The 20800-nt window shown below is 48.2% G+C and overlaps 1 protein-coding gene across 1 annotated transcript in view; it reads right to left on the bottom strand.

The window, feature by feature from the left end:
* Nucleotides 1-18395, bottom strand: part of RFC1 (replication factor C subunit 1) — a 55069-nt gene extending 36674 nt beyond the window's left edge. Inside the window, exons 1-4 of the mRNA XM_029046497.2 lie at nucleotides 18201-18395; nucleotides 10293-10418; nucleotides 9155-9230; nucleotides 6679-6801 (exon numbers count right to left, since the gene is read on the bottom strand). Of these exons, the coding sequence (XP_028902330.1) occupies nucleotides 6679-6801; nucleotides 9155-9230; nucleotides 10293-10418; nucleotides 18201-18203 (328 nt within the window). The 5' untranslated portion in view covers nucleotides 18204-18395. The remainder of the gene's footprint in view (nucleotides 1-6678; nucleotides 6802-9154; nucleotides 9231-10292; nucleotides 10419-18200) is intronic.
* Between the last annotated feature and the right edge of the window lie 2405 nt (nucleotides 18396-20800).

Genomic DNA, 20800 nt, shown 5'->3' with positions numbered 1-20800 from the left:
ATATGGGGCTCACAGTCTTATCAACTCCGTATCGATCGACTCTGTTATAGTGTACTCTCCCAAGCATTCAGAACATTTTTCGGCACCCAGTAGATAAATACAATTAATTGCCCCTGCCCCACACCTTCTGCTTCTGCCACCACCCCGCCACTCCCGCCCTATCCACGCCTTTCCTCCATCTGCCCCCTCCTCTCCTCAGCTGAGGGGAGCTTGGAGCCATTCCGCCCACCGGCACCTTACTCACGCCCATAGCCTGATGGCCACAAAAAGATCGCCAGGGTCTTGGATCCTCTCTCATAACCCACCTCCCACCTGGGCTCCTAAAGAGCTGCTCAATCAGAACTCTGCTCTCAAAGGGCAGAGAGAAGTAGGACAAGACCCACACCCCGGAACTGGAAAGTTACCGACTGGACAGCTTTTACCCCTTACTTCTTTTCGGATCACGGAGAGATGAAGCACTCCTTTCCCCGACTCCATCCGCCTTCTGCGTCATCTACGCACTTGAATCTGTGCCCTTTGGGCATTTGACATTCGCCCCACCCTCAACCCCACAACACTTATGTACATGCCTTTAAATTACATATGATAAATAATTTGTACCGTCCTTCTAGACTGTAAGCTCTTTGAGGGAAGGAAAAATGTCTGTGGACTCTTATTCCCTCCCAAGTGGTACAGTGTGCCCTGGAGCATAGTAAGCACTCAATAAATAACGCTGGTGATGAGATTCGGTCAGATCCAATATGGCACAGTACCACAGCCTCGAAAAAGGATGCTCGGGTTCAAGAAATCACTGATTTCTTCATAGCAGCACAGACACTCACCCCATCCCCAGCTCCACAACCTTATATGTCCTTGTGCCCCAAGGGTCAAGGACTGTGTCTGATTCCCACCTGCCCAGGTTAATGCAGCTTACTATGTGCAGAGCACTGAACCAAGTGATGGTAGGTTATTAGTCAGCACTTACATACATACATACTAGCACTATTACACTCGCCCATTACCCCTAGCTGTGATTTATTTTAATGTCTGTCTCCCTGGCTAGACCATATACTCCTTGAAGGCAGGGATTGGGTCTACCAACAATTGCATTCTCCCAAGTGCTCAGTCCAGGGCTCTGCACAAGTAAGTGCTCATTATTACTATTATTACTGTGATATGTGTGAAGTGCTTACTAGGTGTTAAGCACTGTTCTAAGCTCTGGGGCAGATACAAGTTAATAAGTCTGGACACAGGCCCTGTCCCACATGGGGCTCACAGTGAAAGTATGAGAGAGAACGGGTATTGACTTCCCATTCAATCAACAAATACCACCGACTGATCTCAAGAGTTCACTTTCATATGCCCAGGAGGATAATGAGAGCCTATGGACACAAAGCAGACTAATTTCTCATGTCGGCAGAGAAATGAAACAAGAGGGCTCTGGCTCTCACCTCAGTGACCTCTCTCGTCATGCTCAAGACTCTTTCAACCAAGAAGGCAAGGTATTTCCACTTTGGCGGGGACCAATCAATCTGTGGTATTTATTGAGCGCTTACGGTGTGCACATCACCGCGTGGCTCAGTGGAAAGAGCCTGGGCTTCCGAGTCCGAGGTCATGGGTTCGACTCCCAGCTCTGCCACTTCTCAGCTGTGTGACTGTGGGCAAGTCACTTCACTTCTCTGTGCCTCAGTTCCCTCATCTGTAAAATGGGGATTAAAACTGTGAGCCCCACGTGGGACAATCTGATCACCCTGTATCCCCCCCCAGCGCTTAGAACAGTGCTTTGCACCTAGTAAGTGCTTAACAAATACCACCATTATTATTATTACTAAGCGCTCGGGAGAACACAATCCAACAGATTTGGGAGACACGTTCCCTGCCCACGAGCATACAGTCTAGCTATTACCGAAAGCACTTGGTTCTCACGGATTGCCGAATGTTGTGGTAGATGCTGTACTAAGTGTCACAAAGTAAGCACTTAGATACTATTTAAAAAAAGAAATCACAAGTTTACGGTCTGGAGGGACCTTACAATCTCGAGGAATAAGGCAGAGAGAGAGAGGGAAAGAGAGAGGGAGAGAGAGAGAGAAATATGGCTTAAAACATTCACAATCAAGAAAACAACAGAATAAAACCTCTGCCCAAATGACAGATACTAGTTCCAGGCTGGGAGAGAGAGCGCGAATCCACTGTGACCCATTTAAAGCTGCTTCAATGATGGCAGCGTGAATGGCCTCATTGTTTGTGCACCTAACATCACAAGATAACGATAGCCTTGATCTGCAGTTCTGAGGGACACAGCCTCTTCCAGGGCTGCTAACCTCAGCTGACGTTTCGGGATGTCACTGGGAAGCTCGATCACACCACTTGACGTTTTGTGGTAAACCTATCCCTTCACCGTTTTCACTCGCTCCTCCCTCGTACACAGGGAAAAAGAAAGGAATGAGAAAAAATCCACCTGCCACAACGCATGTAGGTTAATCAACGATCCTCCTCATGTACGATGCCCAAAAGGGGTTTGGCAGAAATTTAGCAGAGGAATCGAAAACTCAAAGAATCGACTGAAGTGACGAAGATCTTGCTATTGATCCAAAGACGAGAGAAAACGGGTTCCGCTCTCGTAAGGACCGAGCTAGCTTTGAACGGCTTGATTTCTTTGCCAGGTACTGCTTGAAATGTTGGCCTCTGGTCAAGAATGGAGAAGCAGACAGAGGTCCTGGATTCTATTCGATCCTGGCCCTGCCGCTTGTCTATGGGACCTTGGACAACTCACCTCACTTTTCAGTGCCTCAGTTACCTCATCTGTAAAAGGGGGATGAAATCTCACTCCTTTCTATTTGGACTGCGAACTCCATGTGGGACCTGGGTTCTAAACCCAGCTCTGCCACTAGCCTGCTGTGTGACCTTAGGCGAGTAGCTTCACTTCTCTGTGACTCAGTTACCTCATCTGTAAAAACGGGGATTAGGACTGTGAGGCCAAACGGGATAGAGACCGTTCCCAACTCGATCATCCCGTATCAACCACAGGGCTTCGTGCAGTGCCTCGCAAACAGCAAGCACTTAACATATGACCCAGAGAGGCGAGAAAATGTCAGACTGCGGATGGGGAAGGAAGCCAGGTTTATAGTGAGGTACAACCAGCAGTCACCGAAATTGAGTGATCAGATGAGCGTGAGTCAAAGGAGTGAGTCTAAAGTGAGAAGAGAGCTACAACTGAACCTTGAGGACCTCCTGCAGTTAAGCAGGGGAGGGTGGGTGGCAGAAGAACTGGAAAAAGATGGACAAAAAGCAGCCAGAGAGGTCTAGGCCCACCCAGAGAGAAATGTACTACTAAAACCATGACTAGATAGCGCTTCCAGGGAAAGGGAGCGGTCCACAGAGCCCAAGGCGGCTGCGAGATGGCTGAAGGTTAGGAGAGAGTAGAGGCTGTTAGCTACGTTAAGGAGGTCGGCCCTGGTGACCTTAGTGAGAGCAGCTTCGGTGGAGGGAAAGGGGCGGACTTGGGACCGTAGAGGGTCAAGGAGGTTGGAAGAGATGGCGAGGAGGGAGGGGGAGGACTGTCAACCCATCTGAGAAGTTGGGTGGGAATGGAGCAGGGAGATGGGACAAGAGCTAGAGGACCCTCTGCCAGCCAAAGATGGCTTTTTTATGATAGGTGAGAAGTGCAGGTCAAGCAATCGTATTTATTGAGCAATTACTCTGCAACTACTCTACTATGTGCCAGGCACTGTACTAAGCGCTGGGGTGAATACAAGCAAATTGGGTTGGGCACAGTCCCTGTCTTACATGGGGCTCCAAATCTTAATCCTCACTTTACAGATGAGGTCACTGAGGCACAGAGAAGTGAATTGACTTGCCCAAGGTCACAAACAGCAGGCAAGTTGGCAGAGCTGGAATTAGAACCCAGGACTTTCTGACTGCCAGGCCGGTGCTCTATCCACTAGGCCCTGCTGCTTCACTACTAGTTCCAATCCCTGCCTTCGAGTAATAGTCCATCTGGCAGAGCAGATACTAAAATAAATTACTGATAGGAGAAGTGAGCATACAGATAGGGTACGAAAGGGCTGTGCGGCGTATACCTAAGTCTTTGGGGGTAACTTGCTGCAACTTTGCCCGTGTCATCTTGGGTTTCTTCGCTTCTCTGTGCCTCAGTTTCCTCATCCATTTCTCCCTCTCCCTCCTGCTCAGACCGTGAGCCCCTGGGGGTCAGGTTCTGATCCAATTGTCTTATACCTATCCCATTGCTTAGCTCATAGTCAGCACATAAACTGTACTACTACTATCATCATTATTATTGATTTGACCATCTTGTTGATGCATCTGGAAGAGAAATGGGGTAGGGAGATGAGAGATTAGTCAGGAAAGACTTCCTGGAGGGAATGGGATTTTTTTAGTAGGGCTGTGAGGTTGCGGAGAGCGGTAGCCTACCTGATGTGAAGGAGGAGGGAGTTGCAGGCAGGAAGGGAGGGCAGGATCCTCCTTCCTCTATGAACCCCACCCACTTATATTTCTTCCCCAAGTGTGGCCTACTTCAGTACGTTACCCTGAAGACGCCAAGTGAAATGTCCCATTGCTAGAAGTGACAGGAAGCAGCGTGGCCTAATGGAAAGAGAACAGGCCCGGGAGTCAGAAAACCAGAGTTCTAACCCTGACTCTGCCACCTGCCTGCTGTGTGACCTTGGGCAAGTCACTTCACTGGGCCTCAGTTTCCTCAGTGGTAAAATGGGGATCCTATACCTGTTCTCCATCCTACTTAGACTGTGAGACCCGTGTGGGACAGGAACTGTGTCCGATCTGATTAACTCACAGCACCCCAGCACTTGACACTTAGTAAGCGCTTAACAAATACCATAATTTATCATTATTATTATCAGCTAGAGAGGCTTCAGTCATTTGTAAGTGAAGACACCAGCTTCTTTTCCTGTGAGCTTTCCAAAATTCAAGCAAATCCACAGCAGTTATGAGAAGGAAATTAAAAAGACTTCATGAGTTACTCAAAGGATAACTCTGGAGAAGCATTGTGGTCTAGTGGAAAGAGCAGGGGCCTGGGAGTCACAGGACCAGGTTTCTAATTCCACCTCTGCCACGTACCTGCAGTGTGACCTTGGGCAAATCAGTTCATTTCTCAGTGCCTCAGTTCCCTCACCTGCAAAATGGGGATTCGATACCTGTTCTCTCTCCTTCTTAGACTGTGAGTCCCATGTGGGACCTGATGATCCTGTATCTACCCCAGTGCTTAGTACAGTGTCTGGCAAATTGTAAGCCATTAACATATAATCGCATTTGTCATTATTATTATAAGCCACAGTCCCAAACTTCAGTCCCTTCAAACAGTCTTATCTAACATACAATTACTGCACGCTGCAGCTCTAAGTACAAATTTATAAATAAATCCTTGAACTTTGCTCCCTTTCACGTCAGGCGTGAACCCTGCATAGCGAGCGCGATCCATCTGTAAAAACAGTCAATGCCGCAAGACGGAAACACTGTTAACATTTACGGTTTGGTCTGTAAATTACACACTGGATTAATCTCAAGAGCCTAGAGTTCTGTTCCTGGGCAGAGTGAAAATATTGTCATCAAAACAGAAATATGGCAAGAACCTGATAAATTCTCGCAGCCTCATACCCAGCTGGAGGTTCTAGAAATGCACAGAAAAATCTGCCTCCCTTGGGCAGGGTGTGAGCTCTGCTAGCGTGATCCTGCAGACCAGGGTGTCCCACCCAAGAAAACAAGATAAAGCGTGCACACACACCCCCATCCCCCATTTGGAAACTGGGAATCAATTCTGCCAGGCTATTCCCTGAAGCAGACGCCCTCCATATCAGCCATCCTAACAGTCCTTGCCCACGCCATCTTGGGGCAGGAGGCTGTGTGGTTTAGAAGGTGCATGCCCCAGGAGCAGGCACCTCCACCGTGCCCGGGGACTGGGAATGGGGACAGCAGAAGGCTCAAGACTTCCCACCACCTACAAGTCCACAGCAGGTCTGGGCCCTTTCAGGTTTGGAAGGCCCTTGGTGACAGCTTCTCTTCCCATTCGGCACCCCAGGCCACAAGCAGCCCGAGGGAACCGTCTCTCAGGGCAGGCCACCAAAAGCCTCATATGGCTTGGAACATGACTGACTGATCTTGAACCTACTTCAAGTTCAGGGGGAAGAGAGCTATGGTGAGACAGAGGGCCTGAGCCCTTTGACTCACAGTGGCCAAGACGCGAGCAAGTGGAGAGTCCCTGGAGAGGAGAAGGAGGGATCGATCGACTGTAGGCTCCTTGTGGGCAAGGAACGTTGTCTACCAACTAATGCATCATACTTAGAGCACAGGCCTGGGAGTTAGAAGGTCATGGGTTCTAATCCCAGCACCACCACTTGTCTGTTGTGTGACCTTGGGCACATCACTTCACTTCTATGGGCCTCAGTTACCTCATCTGTAAAAGTGGGGAATAGGAATCTGAGCCCCACGTGGGAGAGGGACTGTGTTCAACCTGGTTTGTACCTACCCCAGTGCTTAGTAAGTAAGCACTTAACAAATACCACTTTAAAAACAAGAACAGAAAGTTTTCAACATCTCATCCCCAAGTCCCTATCAGAGTTTTCTAACACAACCATGACTTTTAAATTTGAAGAGTTTTGAGTGTCAAAGCACATCCCCTCCATCTCTCTCCAGTGTCTTTCTCAGAACAAGCTACCACGACCCCTTTACCTGTCTCAGAAACATATGTGACTGGATCGCGCCTGGAACTTTTCCTGGGTTTGGACAGCAGCAGCGGTTTTTCCGATTGTTTTTTGGAATGTTTTACTGGCACCGTCTCTTCTGGTTCTGAATCTGCATTTGGAATTGGATCACAGTGATTAAAGCAGGAAGGGAAATGAGTCAGCAAAGAGTTTCATTTTTCAAGAGAGCCTTTTCAGGCAAACAGCTTGACATCTCTGTCAAAGTCCTCGAATGATGCTTTGGGGTCCTTTTTTATGGTATTTGTTAAAGCACTTAGGTGTCACATATGTGCCAGGCATTGTACTAAGCGCTGAGGTAGATGTGAGATAATCAGGTTGGACACAATCCATGTCCACATGGGACTCACAGTCTCAATCTTCTAGACTGTAAGCTCACTGTGGGCAGGAAATAAGTCTGTTATATTGTTATACTGTACTCTGTATTTGGCCCAAGTGCTTAGTACAGTGCTCTGTGTACAATAAGCACTCAATAAATATGACTGGTTGATTGACGGATTTTACAGAGGAGTTAACTGAGAAACAGAGAGGTAAAGTGACTTGTCCAAAATCACACAGCAGACAAGCTGGGATTAGAACCCAGGTCTTTCTGACCCAGGCCAGTGCTTTATTTACTAGGCCAAGCTGCTTCTTATTCCTTATCATGCTCCTCCCCTGCCCTCTCCAAAATCAGCAAAAGGTAGAATGTCTGTTGGCAGAAGGGTCTGTGCCCTGAGCCGCTCTCAGCCTGCTCGATCCAGGAGCTGGACTAAGTTGCTCTGCTGGTTCCTTGCCCAAACCAGAGAAGCTGCAACCAGTTTCAAAGATGGGTGCAGAATGGGGCTACTACAGGAGCCAGTAAAGAAGCCCTACACTCCGACTAGGTTGGTGACCCCTTAGCAGCCCATTATCGGCACTCTGTGGAGGAGAGACAGTAGACTCCAAACCAGGCAAAACAAACAACCTTTATTCGGCTTGGTCAAGGGCAGGGCACCCGTTGTAAAGGTTGCTAAAGAAACACACAATGAGGATCAGGAGGAGACCCAGTCACAAAGTCAAAAATGGATGGCCTGTGGTAAAATTTGATTAGATTTTTTTCTTTTCAAGCATAACAGAAATAATGCTAATTATTAAGCACATACTACGGGCCAGGCACTGTACTAAACACTGGGATGGATACAATACAATCAGCACGGACACAGTCCCTGTCCCACATGGGGGCTCGGACCCTAAGAGACAAATTACGAAGGCTGGAGGTGAGGAGGCTGTGAAGCATTTTTGCACTCTGGTACAAGGCTGGGCTACCATGACTGAGCAGGAAGGAAAACAAACGACCATGGTAAACCCACAAAAATGGGTGGGAAAATCTAATTTTCAAAATAATCGCATAGTCTAAAAGAGCTTCAAGTCCCTAATGCCCCTTCAGCCCAAAATCCACTTTACACTTTTCTCAGGAAAGTGTAGAACTATTTTAGCTACCTTTAGATTAAACTTTAGGTACTATTCTACTAATAATACCAAATATGTGACTGCTTAAAAGAAGTTAACAAGGGAAAAGAAAATGCTTTCAGGTCTACTTCACCAAATTGCCACTAAATGGAACAACAGTGTGGCATGTAGCACCCTGCTTAAGTGAAATACTTGTGGCACTGCAATTTAAACGCATTTTATACTGGAATTCTTTTCCTTCTTTTACAATCGGTGCAAACCTTTACTAGAGAAACTGCACCTAAAACCATATCAGTACTTGGCTATGAGAGGAAAGGGGAAAACTGGGGGGAAAAAATGAACAGAAAAACCTATGTATCTCTTCTAGAAGCCTCAAAGCTGGACTGAGGCAGAGAAAGAAATGGGGGGGAGAGAAAAACTCAGAGAAACAGCGTGGCCAGGTGAAGAAAGCACAGGACAGGGAGTCAGAGGGACCTGGGTTCTAATCTCAGCTCCTCTACTTTTCTGCTGGGCAAGTGACTTAACGTCTCTGGGCCTCAGTCACCTTATTCGTAAAATGGGGATTAAGACTGTGAGCCCCATGTGGGACAGGGACTGTGCCCAACCTGATTTGCTTGTATCCATCCCCGTGCTTAACACAATGCCTGGCACATAGGTAAGCACTTAACAAATGCCATTATTGTTACTGTTATTGCTATTATTAATTCATCTTAAATGGTGAGCAAGAAAGTATTCGCACAGCCTATGTTTTCTTGAGTAAAGGAACTCCGGAAACATTTTTACCCCAGCACTTAGTACAGTGCCTGGCACATAGTAAACACTTACATACCATTTAAAAACCACCATCACCAGTTATGTCATATCACCTTGTGAAAATCAAACTTGAATTTAAGCTGTTGTTATACTTTCAGGGTGCATCGTGAAAATGCCACATTACAGAAAATCACAAAACCTACGTAAGACCTCAGCTGTACATGGCCAACAATATTAGAAATCTGAAAAGTCCTCAAAATAATTACCTGAGTCATAGATGATCCGCTTTTTCTTGTTTGAATGCCTTTGCTTTGTGTCATCTTCGTTAGGTGATTTTTTTACCTAAAAGCAATAAAGACCACTGTAAACATAAAGAGATTGCATATTATAAAAAAAAAAAAATTACCCCAATTCCGACAGTCTCTGGACACCCTTACATACACCCATTATATAAAAAAGGGGCAAACACCACACATTTTGGTGAAGAAGGAAACTGGGATTCAAAACTTTGAGACATTCCACTGCACCAAATGAAGCGGATTTTTCCTTCTTTTTGTCTAGGCTGGATTAAAGATGAGAATTTAACTAGAGCTCGCCCCGACCCATTCTGTGTAAACACACGTCAAGGCAGTGACCCTGGTTGCTTTGCAGAGACGTAAACCCGGGTGGAAAACGATGCACAGAATTTGCTTTTACCTTAGTGGCCCTAACACTATTCCCTCAAGTACGACAAAGAGGACTTGCTGGCCACGGCAGTCACTTAGACTCATTAAACCGAGCAGACAGAGACAGGCAGGGAGGTGCTGAGAGGCAGCCGTCCTTGTGTGTTGCGGAGGCCTGAGAGAGCAGCTGTTTCCAGCTCCTGAGTCCAAGGAGAATCTAGTGGCTTCTGCACTGGCCTCCTCACCTCTCCCCACCTGCCTGGACTCAGCTTAGCCCTGAAACCATCCCGGAGCAGAGCCAGAGACTGAAAAACCCCCAGACCTGTTCCCATGTCGCTTCCGGGAACTGACTGGCTGAAGATAAGACTAACATCTGCCTGGCTCCCTTAAATATGGAACTGCCCATGTGAGATCTGCTCTGGGCAGATTTGGGAAAACACTGGATTTTTTTTTTCCAGGAAAATTCTTTTCAAACAAGGCCCACCTAATGCAAATACAACCATGCGGTTTGTTTTGTTCTGTTTTTTAATTTATCTGATGTTCACCACTCGGTTTCAGCCTAGGGATTTTCAAAAGGCCGCCACAAACCAAGAGAGGTGGCCACTACATCCTCCAACTATCCTTTTACTTCCACCGCCAAAGGCCCGATTCCAGGTCGGTTGGGCCTTAGCCCCGACCTACCCAGAACTCTCTTCATCTTTATTTTGTACAGTTAAACTCATACAGTATCGGGAATACTGACCTTGATTTCCTTTGCTCCTTTTTTCACTTTGGATGTACTTTCATTAAGCTTGGTTTTCTCATTCCTCACTGCCTCCTTTCCAGGTTTCTTTCCAGTAGGCACAACCCCAAAGAATTTCCTGATGTCCTAAAAAGTGGAGGGAAATTTGATAAAACAGTGAATTCTCTCAAGACACCAATTTAAAATAGTTTTTTCCAACTCTTAATTCTACTGCCAGATATGTAATAGTAAGAATTTTTCTTTCTCAGGAAGCAGTGTGGCCTAATAGAAAGATCCCAGGTCTGGGAGTCAGAGAATCTGGGTTCTAATCCCGCTCCACCGCTCTTCCGCCTGGTGACCTCGAGCAAGTCATTTCACTTCTCTGCGCCTCAGTTTCCTCATCTGCAAAATAGAGGGTTCACTACCTGTTCTCCCTCCTACTTTGTGAACTCCATGAGGACCCTGATTAACTCGTATCTACCCCAGCACATAGTACAGTGCTTGGTGCACAGTAAGGGCTTAAACACCACAACTATTATCATTATTTTCACTTTTGTGGGACTTATTGTTACCTGAGTTAACTTGCCTTAAATCTTGCAGAATTCTCTGCCTTTGGACAAAAAAAGACCCAAAAAAAGTCTTGATCTTTTTACTAAATAAAGCATAATTAAGCAAAACACTACAATGCTGGGTTGTGAGATACTGGTAACAACAATCTGAAGAAACACTAGGCAAAGCTTTCCAAAACATGGAGAATTACATATGCTTCTTAAAACACCTAAAACTGTTCTTGTTAATGAAAAACAATTCCACCAACAAAACATCTTCACTAAATTAAACCATTCACTTTCTCTCATCCCCCATTCACATTCCTTGCTTAATTTTTAGATGTCTGTGTCCTATTTTTCTGTTTCAAGGCAAATGCATCTTTATTATGCCTCCTTCACACTGCCACTCTATTCTGCAATAACAGTGTCATTTCTAGACTCAAAAGCACAGATATTTTGTGGTTCTTTTTAAACCCATTAAAAAAAATCACCTCCAGAAGCACCTACCACACAGGCATTTATTGAGCGCTCACTATATACAGAGCACTGTACTATGTGGTTGGGAGAGTCCAATACAATGGAGTTGGTAGTTTGTCACTGAGGATTGTATTATCCATTAGACCAGAGTAAGCTCCCTGATGGCCGGAACTGCGTCTCTGGCTTCTGTGGCACTGTCCCCTGAGCACAGGAGGTGCTCAATTGGATGCTATTTATTGAGTGCTTACTGTGTGCGTGGCACTGTACTAAATGTCTGGGAGAGTACAATACGATTCATTAAAGGATTATTTATCAGGAGCAGTGAAGTGCCAAAGTACTATTTTACCGGCTTATGTCACTAATGGTTTGGTCACTGTTGTACTCTCACTAGTTTTTGCTGTGGTTTCCCCTATATTCTCACTGTTCTATGAGGGGGGAGATTCTGAGGCCCGGCCTCAACTCAGTTCCTTGTATTTCCCTCAGCACTTAGCACAAGGCTTTGCGCACCATAAATGCTAGTGATCCTGATGACGATGACATTAATGATGATAATGCCCAGCCTGAGGCAAGAAAGCCCATCTCCTCCAAGAGGCCTTCCCTGACTAAGCCCTCCTTTCCTCTCCTCCCACTCCCTTCTGCATCACCCGGACTCGCTCCCTTTATTCATTTCCCCCTCCCAGCCCCACAGCACTTTTGTAGATATCTGTCATTTTATTTACTTATATTAATGTCTGTCTCCCCCTGTAAACTGTAAGCTCGTTTGTGGGCAAGGAATGTGTCTGTTTATTGCTATACTGTACACTCCCAAGCGTTTAGTACAGTTATTTGCACACAGAAGCGCTAGTATGATGACTGAATGCCTGGAAGGTCTAATGTAGGCGGGAAAAAACACCAACAAAGGAAATTTAGAGCAGAAATGTCCGTTCAGAAGCGCCTTCTAATTTGGGCATTCTGACGCAGCACTTCACAGCTCTGACCCAGTGAGCAAAACCACAGATGTGGCTTACCCTCTCTCCACCAATCTGAGGAGGCTGCCATAATCTTTGATCTACATCTCTCCTGCTACAGAGGCCATTCTTGAATTGGAAAGTGGAGCCTGATCCCCAGGTATCGAGCTAAGACTGAACCCAAGAGAATCACGTTTTTTTTCTCTTACTGATTGCCTTAATCACTTCTATTTACTACAGTCTTATTGTTAAATGAGCAGAAGCAGCGTGGCCTACATGGCTACAGCGCAGGCCTGGCAGTCAGAAGGACCTAGGTTCTAATCTGAGCTCTGCTGCTTGCCCTATGTGTGACTTCGGGAAAGTCACTTCGCTTCTCTGGGCCTCAGTTTTCTCGCCTGTAAAATTCATTCATTCAATAATATTTACTGAGCACTGACTGTGTGCAAGGCACTGTACTAAGCGCTTGGAAGGTACAATTCAGCAACAAAGAGAGATGATCCCTGCTCACGATGGGCTCACAGTCTAGACGGAGGGAGACAGACATCAAAACAAGTAAACAGGCATCAATAGTATCAATATAAATAGAAAGATAGATATATACACATCATTAATATAAAGAAAATTATAGATAGGTGCATATATACTCAAGAGGTTGGGACAGGGAGGGGAGTAGAGTAAAGGGAGCGAGTTGGGCCGATGGGAAGGGGAGGGGGAGCAGAGGAAAGGGGGGGCTCAGGGGATTAAGACTGTGAGCCCCATGTGGGACAAGGACTGTTCCAACTTGATTCCTTGTACCTACCCCAGCGCTTAGAACAGTGTTTGACATATAGTAAGCGCTTAAAAAAATACCATTTTAAAAAAAAATCATTTCTGAGCTCTATTATTAACAATGAAGCTACTTAGATGCACCCTGAAATGCAACAATTCCTTTGTCAAACGATGGTACTAAAGCTGCACAAAAACAGCTTTCCTCTTGTTTGTGGCCACTTACCGATCTTGAAAATGATCAAAACCTGCAGACCTCAAAAAAGAGAAAACTGCCATTATTGAACGTCTGGACCAGTTCTGTGAGTGGGAGGCAAACAGGCCTGGTCTAGTGTAGAAGAGACAATTGAACAATATTAGACCTTAGGCTCCCTGTGGGCAGGGAACTTGTCTACCAACTCTTTGTAGTGTGTTCTCTCTCAAGTGCTCAGTACAGTGTTCTGCACACGGCACTCAATAAATATCAGTGATGATGATTTACTGAGCACCTACTGTGAGCAGAGCCTTGAACTAAGCTCTTTGGAGAGTACAACAGAGCTATTCTCTAGACTGTAAACTCCTTGAGGGCAGGGATCATGTCCAACAACAACAATAATAATAATAAATAATGTAATTATGGTACCATTTGCAATATCTGTTAAGCATCTATTCTGTACCAAGCACTGTACTAACTGCTGGGGTGGCTACAAGGCACAGATCCCACAGATGGCTCACAGTCTAAGTAGGAGGGAGACCAGGTATTGCATCTCCATTCTGCAGATGAGGGAACTGAGGCACGGAGAAGTGAAGTGACTTGCCCAAGGCCATACAGCAGGTAAGTGGCAGAGCCAACAGTTAAGTGGCAGAGGCAGGATTAGAACCCAGGCCCTCTGAGCAGTGTGGCTCAGTGGAAAGAACACAGGCTTGGGAGTCAGAGGTCACGGGTTCGAATCTCTGCCACTTGTCAGCTGTGTGACTGTGGGCAAGTCACTTCACTTCTCTGTGCCTCAGTTACCTCATCTGTAAAATGGGGGTAGATACTGTGAGCCTCACGTGGGACAACCTGATGACCTTGTAAATCTACCCCAGCGCTTAGAACAGTGCTCTGCATATAGTAAGTGCTTAAATACCAACATTATTATTATTATGCTCCTTCCACTAGGCCATGCCACTCCAATAGAATGTACTACCGTCTTCTCCCAAGTGCTTAGTACAATGCTCTGCACACAGCAGAGACTCAATAAAATACGATTAATGGATTAAAAGGCATAATCCCTGCCCACAGGGAGTTTACATTCTAGCAGAGGGGACAGACATCGAAATAAATGAGAGGAAGGAGGGAGCAGCAGAGTATAAGGATGTGTGGGTAAGTGCAAGGGGGAAGAAGTAGGGCAGGGGGGTGGGAAAGCACCCAAGTGCCGCTGCTTATAAAAGGTGGGTAAAGGTCGCCTGCCATCTCTAGACTGAAAGCTTCTCGTGGGCAGGGAACGGACCAACCACCTCTGTTGTACTGTCTCAGTCATTTAGTCAACAGTACTTATTGAGTGCTTACCATGTGCAAAGCACTGGACTAAATGCTCGGGAGAGTACAATATAACAAAACAACTAACACATTTCCTGCCCACAGTGAGTTACAGTCTAGAGCACTCAAGCGCTTAGTCCAGGGCTCTGGACACAATATAACTGATTGAACAGAACTCCAAAAGAATGGACAGTTATACTGTTGACCCCAGCACTCAGTAGAGAAGCAGCGTGGTTTGGTGGAAAGAGCCCGGGCTGGGGATTCAGAGGTCGCGGGTTCTAATGCCGGCTCCGCCACTTGTCTGCTGTGTGACCTCGGGCAAGTCACTTCGCTTCTCTGTGCCTCAGTGACCTCATCTGTAAAAATGGGGATTAAAAAATGTGAGCCCCACGTGGAACAATCTGAATACCCTCTATCTACCCCAGCGCTTAGAACAGTGCTCAGCACACAGTAAGTGCTTAACACCAACATTATTATTATTCTTACAGTTCTTGGTGCATAGTAAGCGCCTAAAATACACCATTAAAAAAAAATGAGTGTACGACAGAGTTTATAAACCACACTGGTGGGACCAGGTTAGCATTAACTCAAGGCAGGTTATATCCATAGAATGCTTTGTAAGATTGAAATAAAATATTCCTGTCTCCAGGCTCACTTGTAGAGTCAGAAGTCAGCAAAGGAGAAGATGTTAACACTAGAACCCCTTCAACTAAATCAGGTGACAATGGGCAAAGAATTGTTTAAATCAAGTCTCAGATTGCATTGTTTCTAAAAGGGTTTAAAGCCGCAGAATGACCAGTTCGATCATTGTGTACAGGCTTATCTTTCCTCCTGTCAATAGCCTAAATCCTAACTGCAGCAAGAATTCACCTTCAGAAAACGCCATCTATTTTCCCCGGCTCTGGTCCTGGCCGGCTCGGTGACCTTGGATAGTTCTATGTCACTTCATTTTCCTGGGCTTGTTTCAGCACTTGTAAAATGGTGATGAGGTCCCTAACTCAACTTTCCTTAGACTGTGGGGGATGTTTTGTAAACTGAAGTACTGGTCTAGGCCCTAGGCCAACCAGCCCATCAATCAGTCAGTCAGTGGTATTTTTCGAGCACTGGCTGTGTGCAGAGCACTGTTCTAAGGGTTTGGGAGAGTACAATACAAGAGAAATGTCTGGCACAGAGTAAGCATTTAAAAATTATGGTTTTTTTTTATTCCAGTTGTGTCAAACAACTGAAAACAATTGGTAGCAAGCACTGGCATTCCTTTAGTATTGGTATTTGAGACCATTTACCTTACAAATGATCTCACAAGCCAATAATAGCCAAAACCAAATACATTTTTCAAATCTGTACTTTGTCAGATGTATTTAGGGTTGAATGGGTGCCATAATTTTTCCTAGGAAACTCGCATGAACACTTGAGAGCCAAGGGAGAGCCAGGGGATTTCACCCCTCTAACTCCAGGCCTCTGCTTGCCTTTTTTTTAATTTTTATTTTGGGTAAAGTGGCATATGTTAAGCGCCCACTATGTGCCGGGCACTGTACTAAATGCCAGGGTAAATACAAGCTAATCAGATGGGACGCAGTCCCATGTCCCACGGTCTTAATCTCCATTTTCCAGACGAGGTAACTGAGCCCCAGAGAAGTGAAGCGTCCTGCCAGGCGACAAGTTGGCAGAGCCAGGATCAGGACCCGGGTCCTTCTGACTCCCAGGTCGGGGCTCCATCCCCTAGGCCACTCTACCTCTCCGAGCTTCAACCAAGCAAGGAGGTGCTCGGAGACGCACACGCTGGCTCCGCGGCTAAGGGGGACGTCACGCTCACAATCCCCGGCAGGCAGCATAAAGTGATGCCAACGTGGCCACCATTTTGCGGAAAAAGGAGGATTCCCCACAGCCCCACGGCATTTGGCCGTGGACACCATGGTGTGGTACCCTGCACACGTGAAGTCTGGCACGGTCCCCGCAGGGCTCGACAGCAGGAGGCTCAGCATGGTAAATTAAAAACAAAGAACACACACAAGAGCCAGAACGGGACGGGCCGGCTGAGAAACCGGACTGTCTCGTATAACGCTGGATGAAATGTCCACCCTAGTCAGGCCCACTGACAGAGCCCCGCTGACAGGAACTGTCCTTCTGGGCTAGTTCAGTCTTGGATGCTGTACTAAACTCAGGAGAAATTTCTGGGAGGAAAAAAAATACAAAAAGGGAAAATAAAAGCTGAGAACAAAAACACCTAACCAGTTAGGACAACCCTGCTTTTTTTTTTTCCAACGCTGGTGAAATCAACCAATTAATCGAGTACTATTTATCTAAAAGGAGAAGTGTAAGCAAATTAACAGTACTATATCCATTTTCCTTTGAAGCGTATACATTTGTGCAAATGCAAAAATCAGAACAGTATAGTTTATCACCAATGGCATTTCCTGAGCCCTATTAATGCTATTATCTCTGCCCGGCAAAACAATCACACCTAAGCAGCGTCCCAGACACACAACTTTTGGTTCTGCCATCCTATATTGAGACGACCAGCGACTTTCTTTTTTCTCTCGCAGGATCTGTTCTCAAACGGCCAGCGCACATAAAGAGAAATCCGTCCGCGGAGGGCAAGCTCACACGCTCCGTCCGTGGGCCAGCCACCAATCCTAAAGTCCACCGAGATGTGGGCTGTGCCCAAGTGGAAGAAACAGGTTCACTAGGTGATGAGAGTGGTGGTAACAGTATTTGATATGGGCTCAGTGGAGGCACAGCACCGTCCCAAAGTGTGACACACTAAGCTACTGGAAGATGTACAGGTCCATTGAAAGGACGCTTGCAAATGTGGCATGAGACGGACAGCAAATGAATCACACTGGCTGCAAGTTTTGGCAGTGGAATCCCTAATGGGACCTACTCTTTTAGGAGGAGAAGAGGGAGGAGAAGAAAGGAAAAATGTGCTGGGGGGAGAGGGTCCTGGGAGAGAGAAGACCCTGGAAAGGGACCCCAGTTGGGGGAAGGGGAGGAAAGACCCTGGAAGGGGGGGGGGGGTTCTAGTTGGGGGGAGATCCTGGGAGGGGGATACCAGTTTTGGGGAGGGGGGGTGTTCCTGGGAGAGAGAAGACCCTGGAGGGAGACTCACAGGTGGGTGGGTTCTTAGGAGAGAGAAGACCCTGGAAAGGGGGGGTCCTAGTGGTGGGGGGAGATCCTGGGAGAGGGAAGACTATGGAGGGGGACCCCAGTTGGGGGTGGGGGAGGGGGAGCCGCTCCTGGGAGAGAGAAGACCCTGGAGGGGAAACCCCAGTTGGGGGGAGAGGGAAGATCTTGGAAGGGGGGTCGTAGTAGGGGGGAGATCCTGGGAGAGGGAAGACTCTGGACGGGGCCCCCAGCTTGGGGGGGGGGGGGCGGTTTCTGGGAGAGGGAAGACGTTGGAAAGGGGGGAGGGTCCTAGTGGGGGGAGGGAGATCCTGGGGGAGGGAAGACCCTGGAGGGGGACCCCAGTGTGGATCGGGGGTCCTGGGAGAGAGAGAAGACCCTGGAAAGGGGGGGGGGTTCTGCGGAGGGGCGAGACCCTGCAAAGGGCGTTGGGGGGGAGCTCGTTGCGGGGGCGGGGGGGGACAAGACAGCAGAGCAGTGCAGAGCAGGGCGCCTCCCCGACAGGTCCCCCCGCCGCCCTCCGCGGCGTGATGCGGCGGGCTGGGGTTGGCCCTCCCGGCGCGGGGCTCACCATGGCGCGGTGCTGCGCGGAGCGGCGCTGTGCGGGGCGCTGTGCGGAGCGCTGTGCGGCGCGGGGCTCGGGGGTCGCGGGAGGGTCACCGGGGGTCCGCCTCCATTGGCGCCAACCACGGTCCCGCCGAGGAAGTGTCGGCGTCGGCGCTCCGGGATGACGCGGGGCACCGGGGGCGGGGCGGGAAGGTGCGGGCCCCGCCCCGCTCCGGGGGAGGAGGAGAGGAGAGGAGAGGAGAGGAGAGGAGAGGAGAGGAGAGGAGAGGAGAGGAGAGGAGAGGAGAGGAGAGGAGAGGAGAGGAGAGGAGAGGAGAGGAGAGGAGAGGAGAGGAGAGGAGAGGAGAGGAGAGGAGACGGGGCCGGGCCGGGGCCGGGGCCAGCACAGGCCTAGGCCCGGCAGGGGCGGAGCCGGACGGAAGGAAGGACGGACGGACGGACGGAGGGAGGGAGGGAGGAGGCGGGGTCCGGGCGGGAAACCGGTGGGTGGGAGGCATCAGAAGGCCCGCGCGGGAACTTACCTTCAAAAAACACACACATACACACTCTCCCTCCCTCTCCTCCCCCTTCTCCCCCTCCCTCTGCCCCCCCTTCTCCCCCTTCCTCTCCCCCCGCCCCCTTTCTCCCCACTTCCTTCTCCCCCCTTTATCCCCTCTCCTCCCCCTTCCTCTCCCCCCTTTCTCCCCCTCCCTCTGCCTTCTTTCTCTCCCCTCCTTTCTCTCCCCCCCTTCCTCTCCCCCCTTCCTCCCCTCCCTCTCTCCCCCTCTCTATCCCCCTTCCCCCCCAGCACAGCCCCGGCCCCAGATGATGCTCATTGTCTAAGCCTTAAGAAGGCGGGAGAACAGGAGAACTGACCCACGGAGAAGTGAAGTGACTTGCCTAAGGTCACACATCCAGCACTTGACGGTCAGAATAATAATAATGACGATGACGACGATGATGGTATTTCTTAAACGCTCACTAGGTGCCAAGCACTGTTCGAAGCACGGGGGTGGATGCAAGGTCAGCAGCTTGTCCCCCGTGGGGCTCCCGGTCTTCATCCCCATTTTACAAAGGAGGTCACTGAGGCCCGGAGAAGTCAAACGATTTGCCAATTAGAATTCAGACATTCGTTCGGTCAGTCGGTGGTTTTTACTGAGTGCTTACTGTGTGCAGAGCCCTGTACTAAGCACTTGGAATGGACAATTTGGCAAAAGATAGAGACAATCCCTAACCCACAACAGGTTCACAGTCTAAAAGGGACACACACACCCTCCCTCCCTCTCCACCTACCCCAAGCCTCCATATAAAGACACTCATACCCTCAGGTTGCATATCTTGCAGAGGGCCTATAAGCTGGGGTAGGCCTATAGGCTTATCAGTCAATTAATGGCATTTATTAATCATGTTGGTGTTTGTGAGGCGCTTACTGTGTGCCAAGCACTGGGGTAATTAATGTTGGTATTTGTTAAGCGCTTACTATGTGCCGAGCACTGTTCTAAGCGCTGGGATAGACATAGGGGAATCAGGTTGTCCCAGGTTGTCCCACGTGGGGCTCACAGTCTTCACTGTCATTTTACAGAGGAGGGAACTGAGGTGCAGAAAAGTTAAGGGACTTGCCCAAGGTCACACAGCTAGCTGACAAGTGGCAGAGTCGGGATTAGAACCCCTGACCTCTGACTCCCAAGCCCATGCTCTTCCCACTGAGCCACGCTGCTTCCATTTATTGAGTGCTTACTTATGCAGCGCTCTGTCCTAAGCACTTGGGAGAGTTCAACACGATATAACTGCCACATTCCCCACCCACAAGAAGCTTACAGACTAGTGGGGGAGACGGATGCTCTGCGCAACAGGGCTGTGGGCGCTCAATCTGGTCAAATTCCCGGTTAGGGGAAGCAGCGTGGCTCAGTGGAAAGAGCTTGGGCTTTGAAGTCAGAGGTCATGGGTTCGACTCCCAACTCTGCCACTTGTCAGCTGTGTGTCTATGGGCAAGTCACTTAACTTCTCTGTGCCTCAGTTCCCTCCTCTGTAAAAGGGGGATTAACTGTGAGCCTCAATGTGGGACAACCTGATTACCCTGTATCTACCCCAGCGCTTAGGACAGTGCTCTGCACATAGTAAGCGCTTAACAAATACCAAACATTATTGTAGACCTTTGAGTACCGAAAGTCCAGCTCTTAGCTGCTTAGAGAAGCAGCGTGGCTCAGTGGAAAGAGCACGGGCTTGGGAGTCAGAGGTCATGAGTTCGAATCCCAGCTCTGCCACTTGTCAGCTGGGTGACTGTGGGCAAGTCACTTCACTTCTCTGTGCCTCAGTTCCCTCATCTGTAAAATGAGATTAAGACTGTGACCCTCATGTGGGACAACCTGATGACCCTGTATCTACCCCAGCGCTTAGAACAGTGCTCTGCACATAGTAAGTGCTTAACAAATACCAACATTATTATTACTGGGAAGAGATCATCTGCTGGGAAACTAGTTTCCGCACCAAAAGTTATCACAGAGGAATCAAGGGTCGGCCTCCTTCAGAGACGTTCATAAGAATAATAGTGATGAAGGGACATTTTTCCAGAGACAATGACGTGGGTCAAATAACTGCAAGGTTAGAGCTGCCTGGTTGCCAAGA

Source organism: Ornithorhynchus anatinus, chromosome 18, assembly GCF_004115215.2.
Source record: "Ornithorhynchus anatinus isolate Pmale09 chromosome 18, mOrnAna1.pri.v4, whole genome shotgun sequence".
Taxonomy (NCBI): Eukaryota; Metazoa; Chordata; class Mammalia; order Monotremata; family Ornithorhynchidae; genus Ornithorhynchus; species Ornithorhynchus anatinus.
The sequence above is the reverse complement of the archived record's forward strand: the minus strand, read 5'-3'. Positions and strand labels throughout refer to the sequence as shown.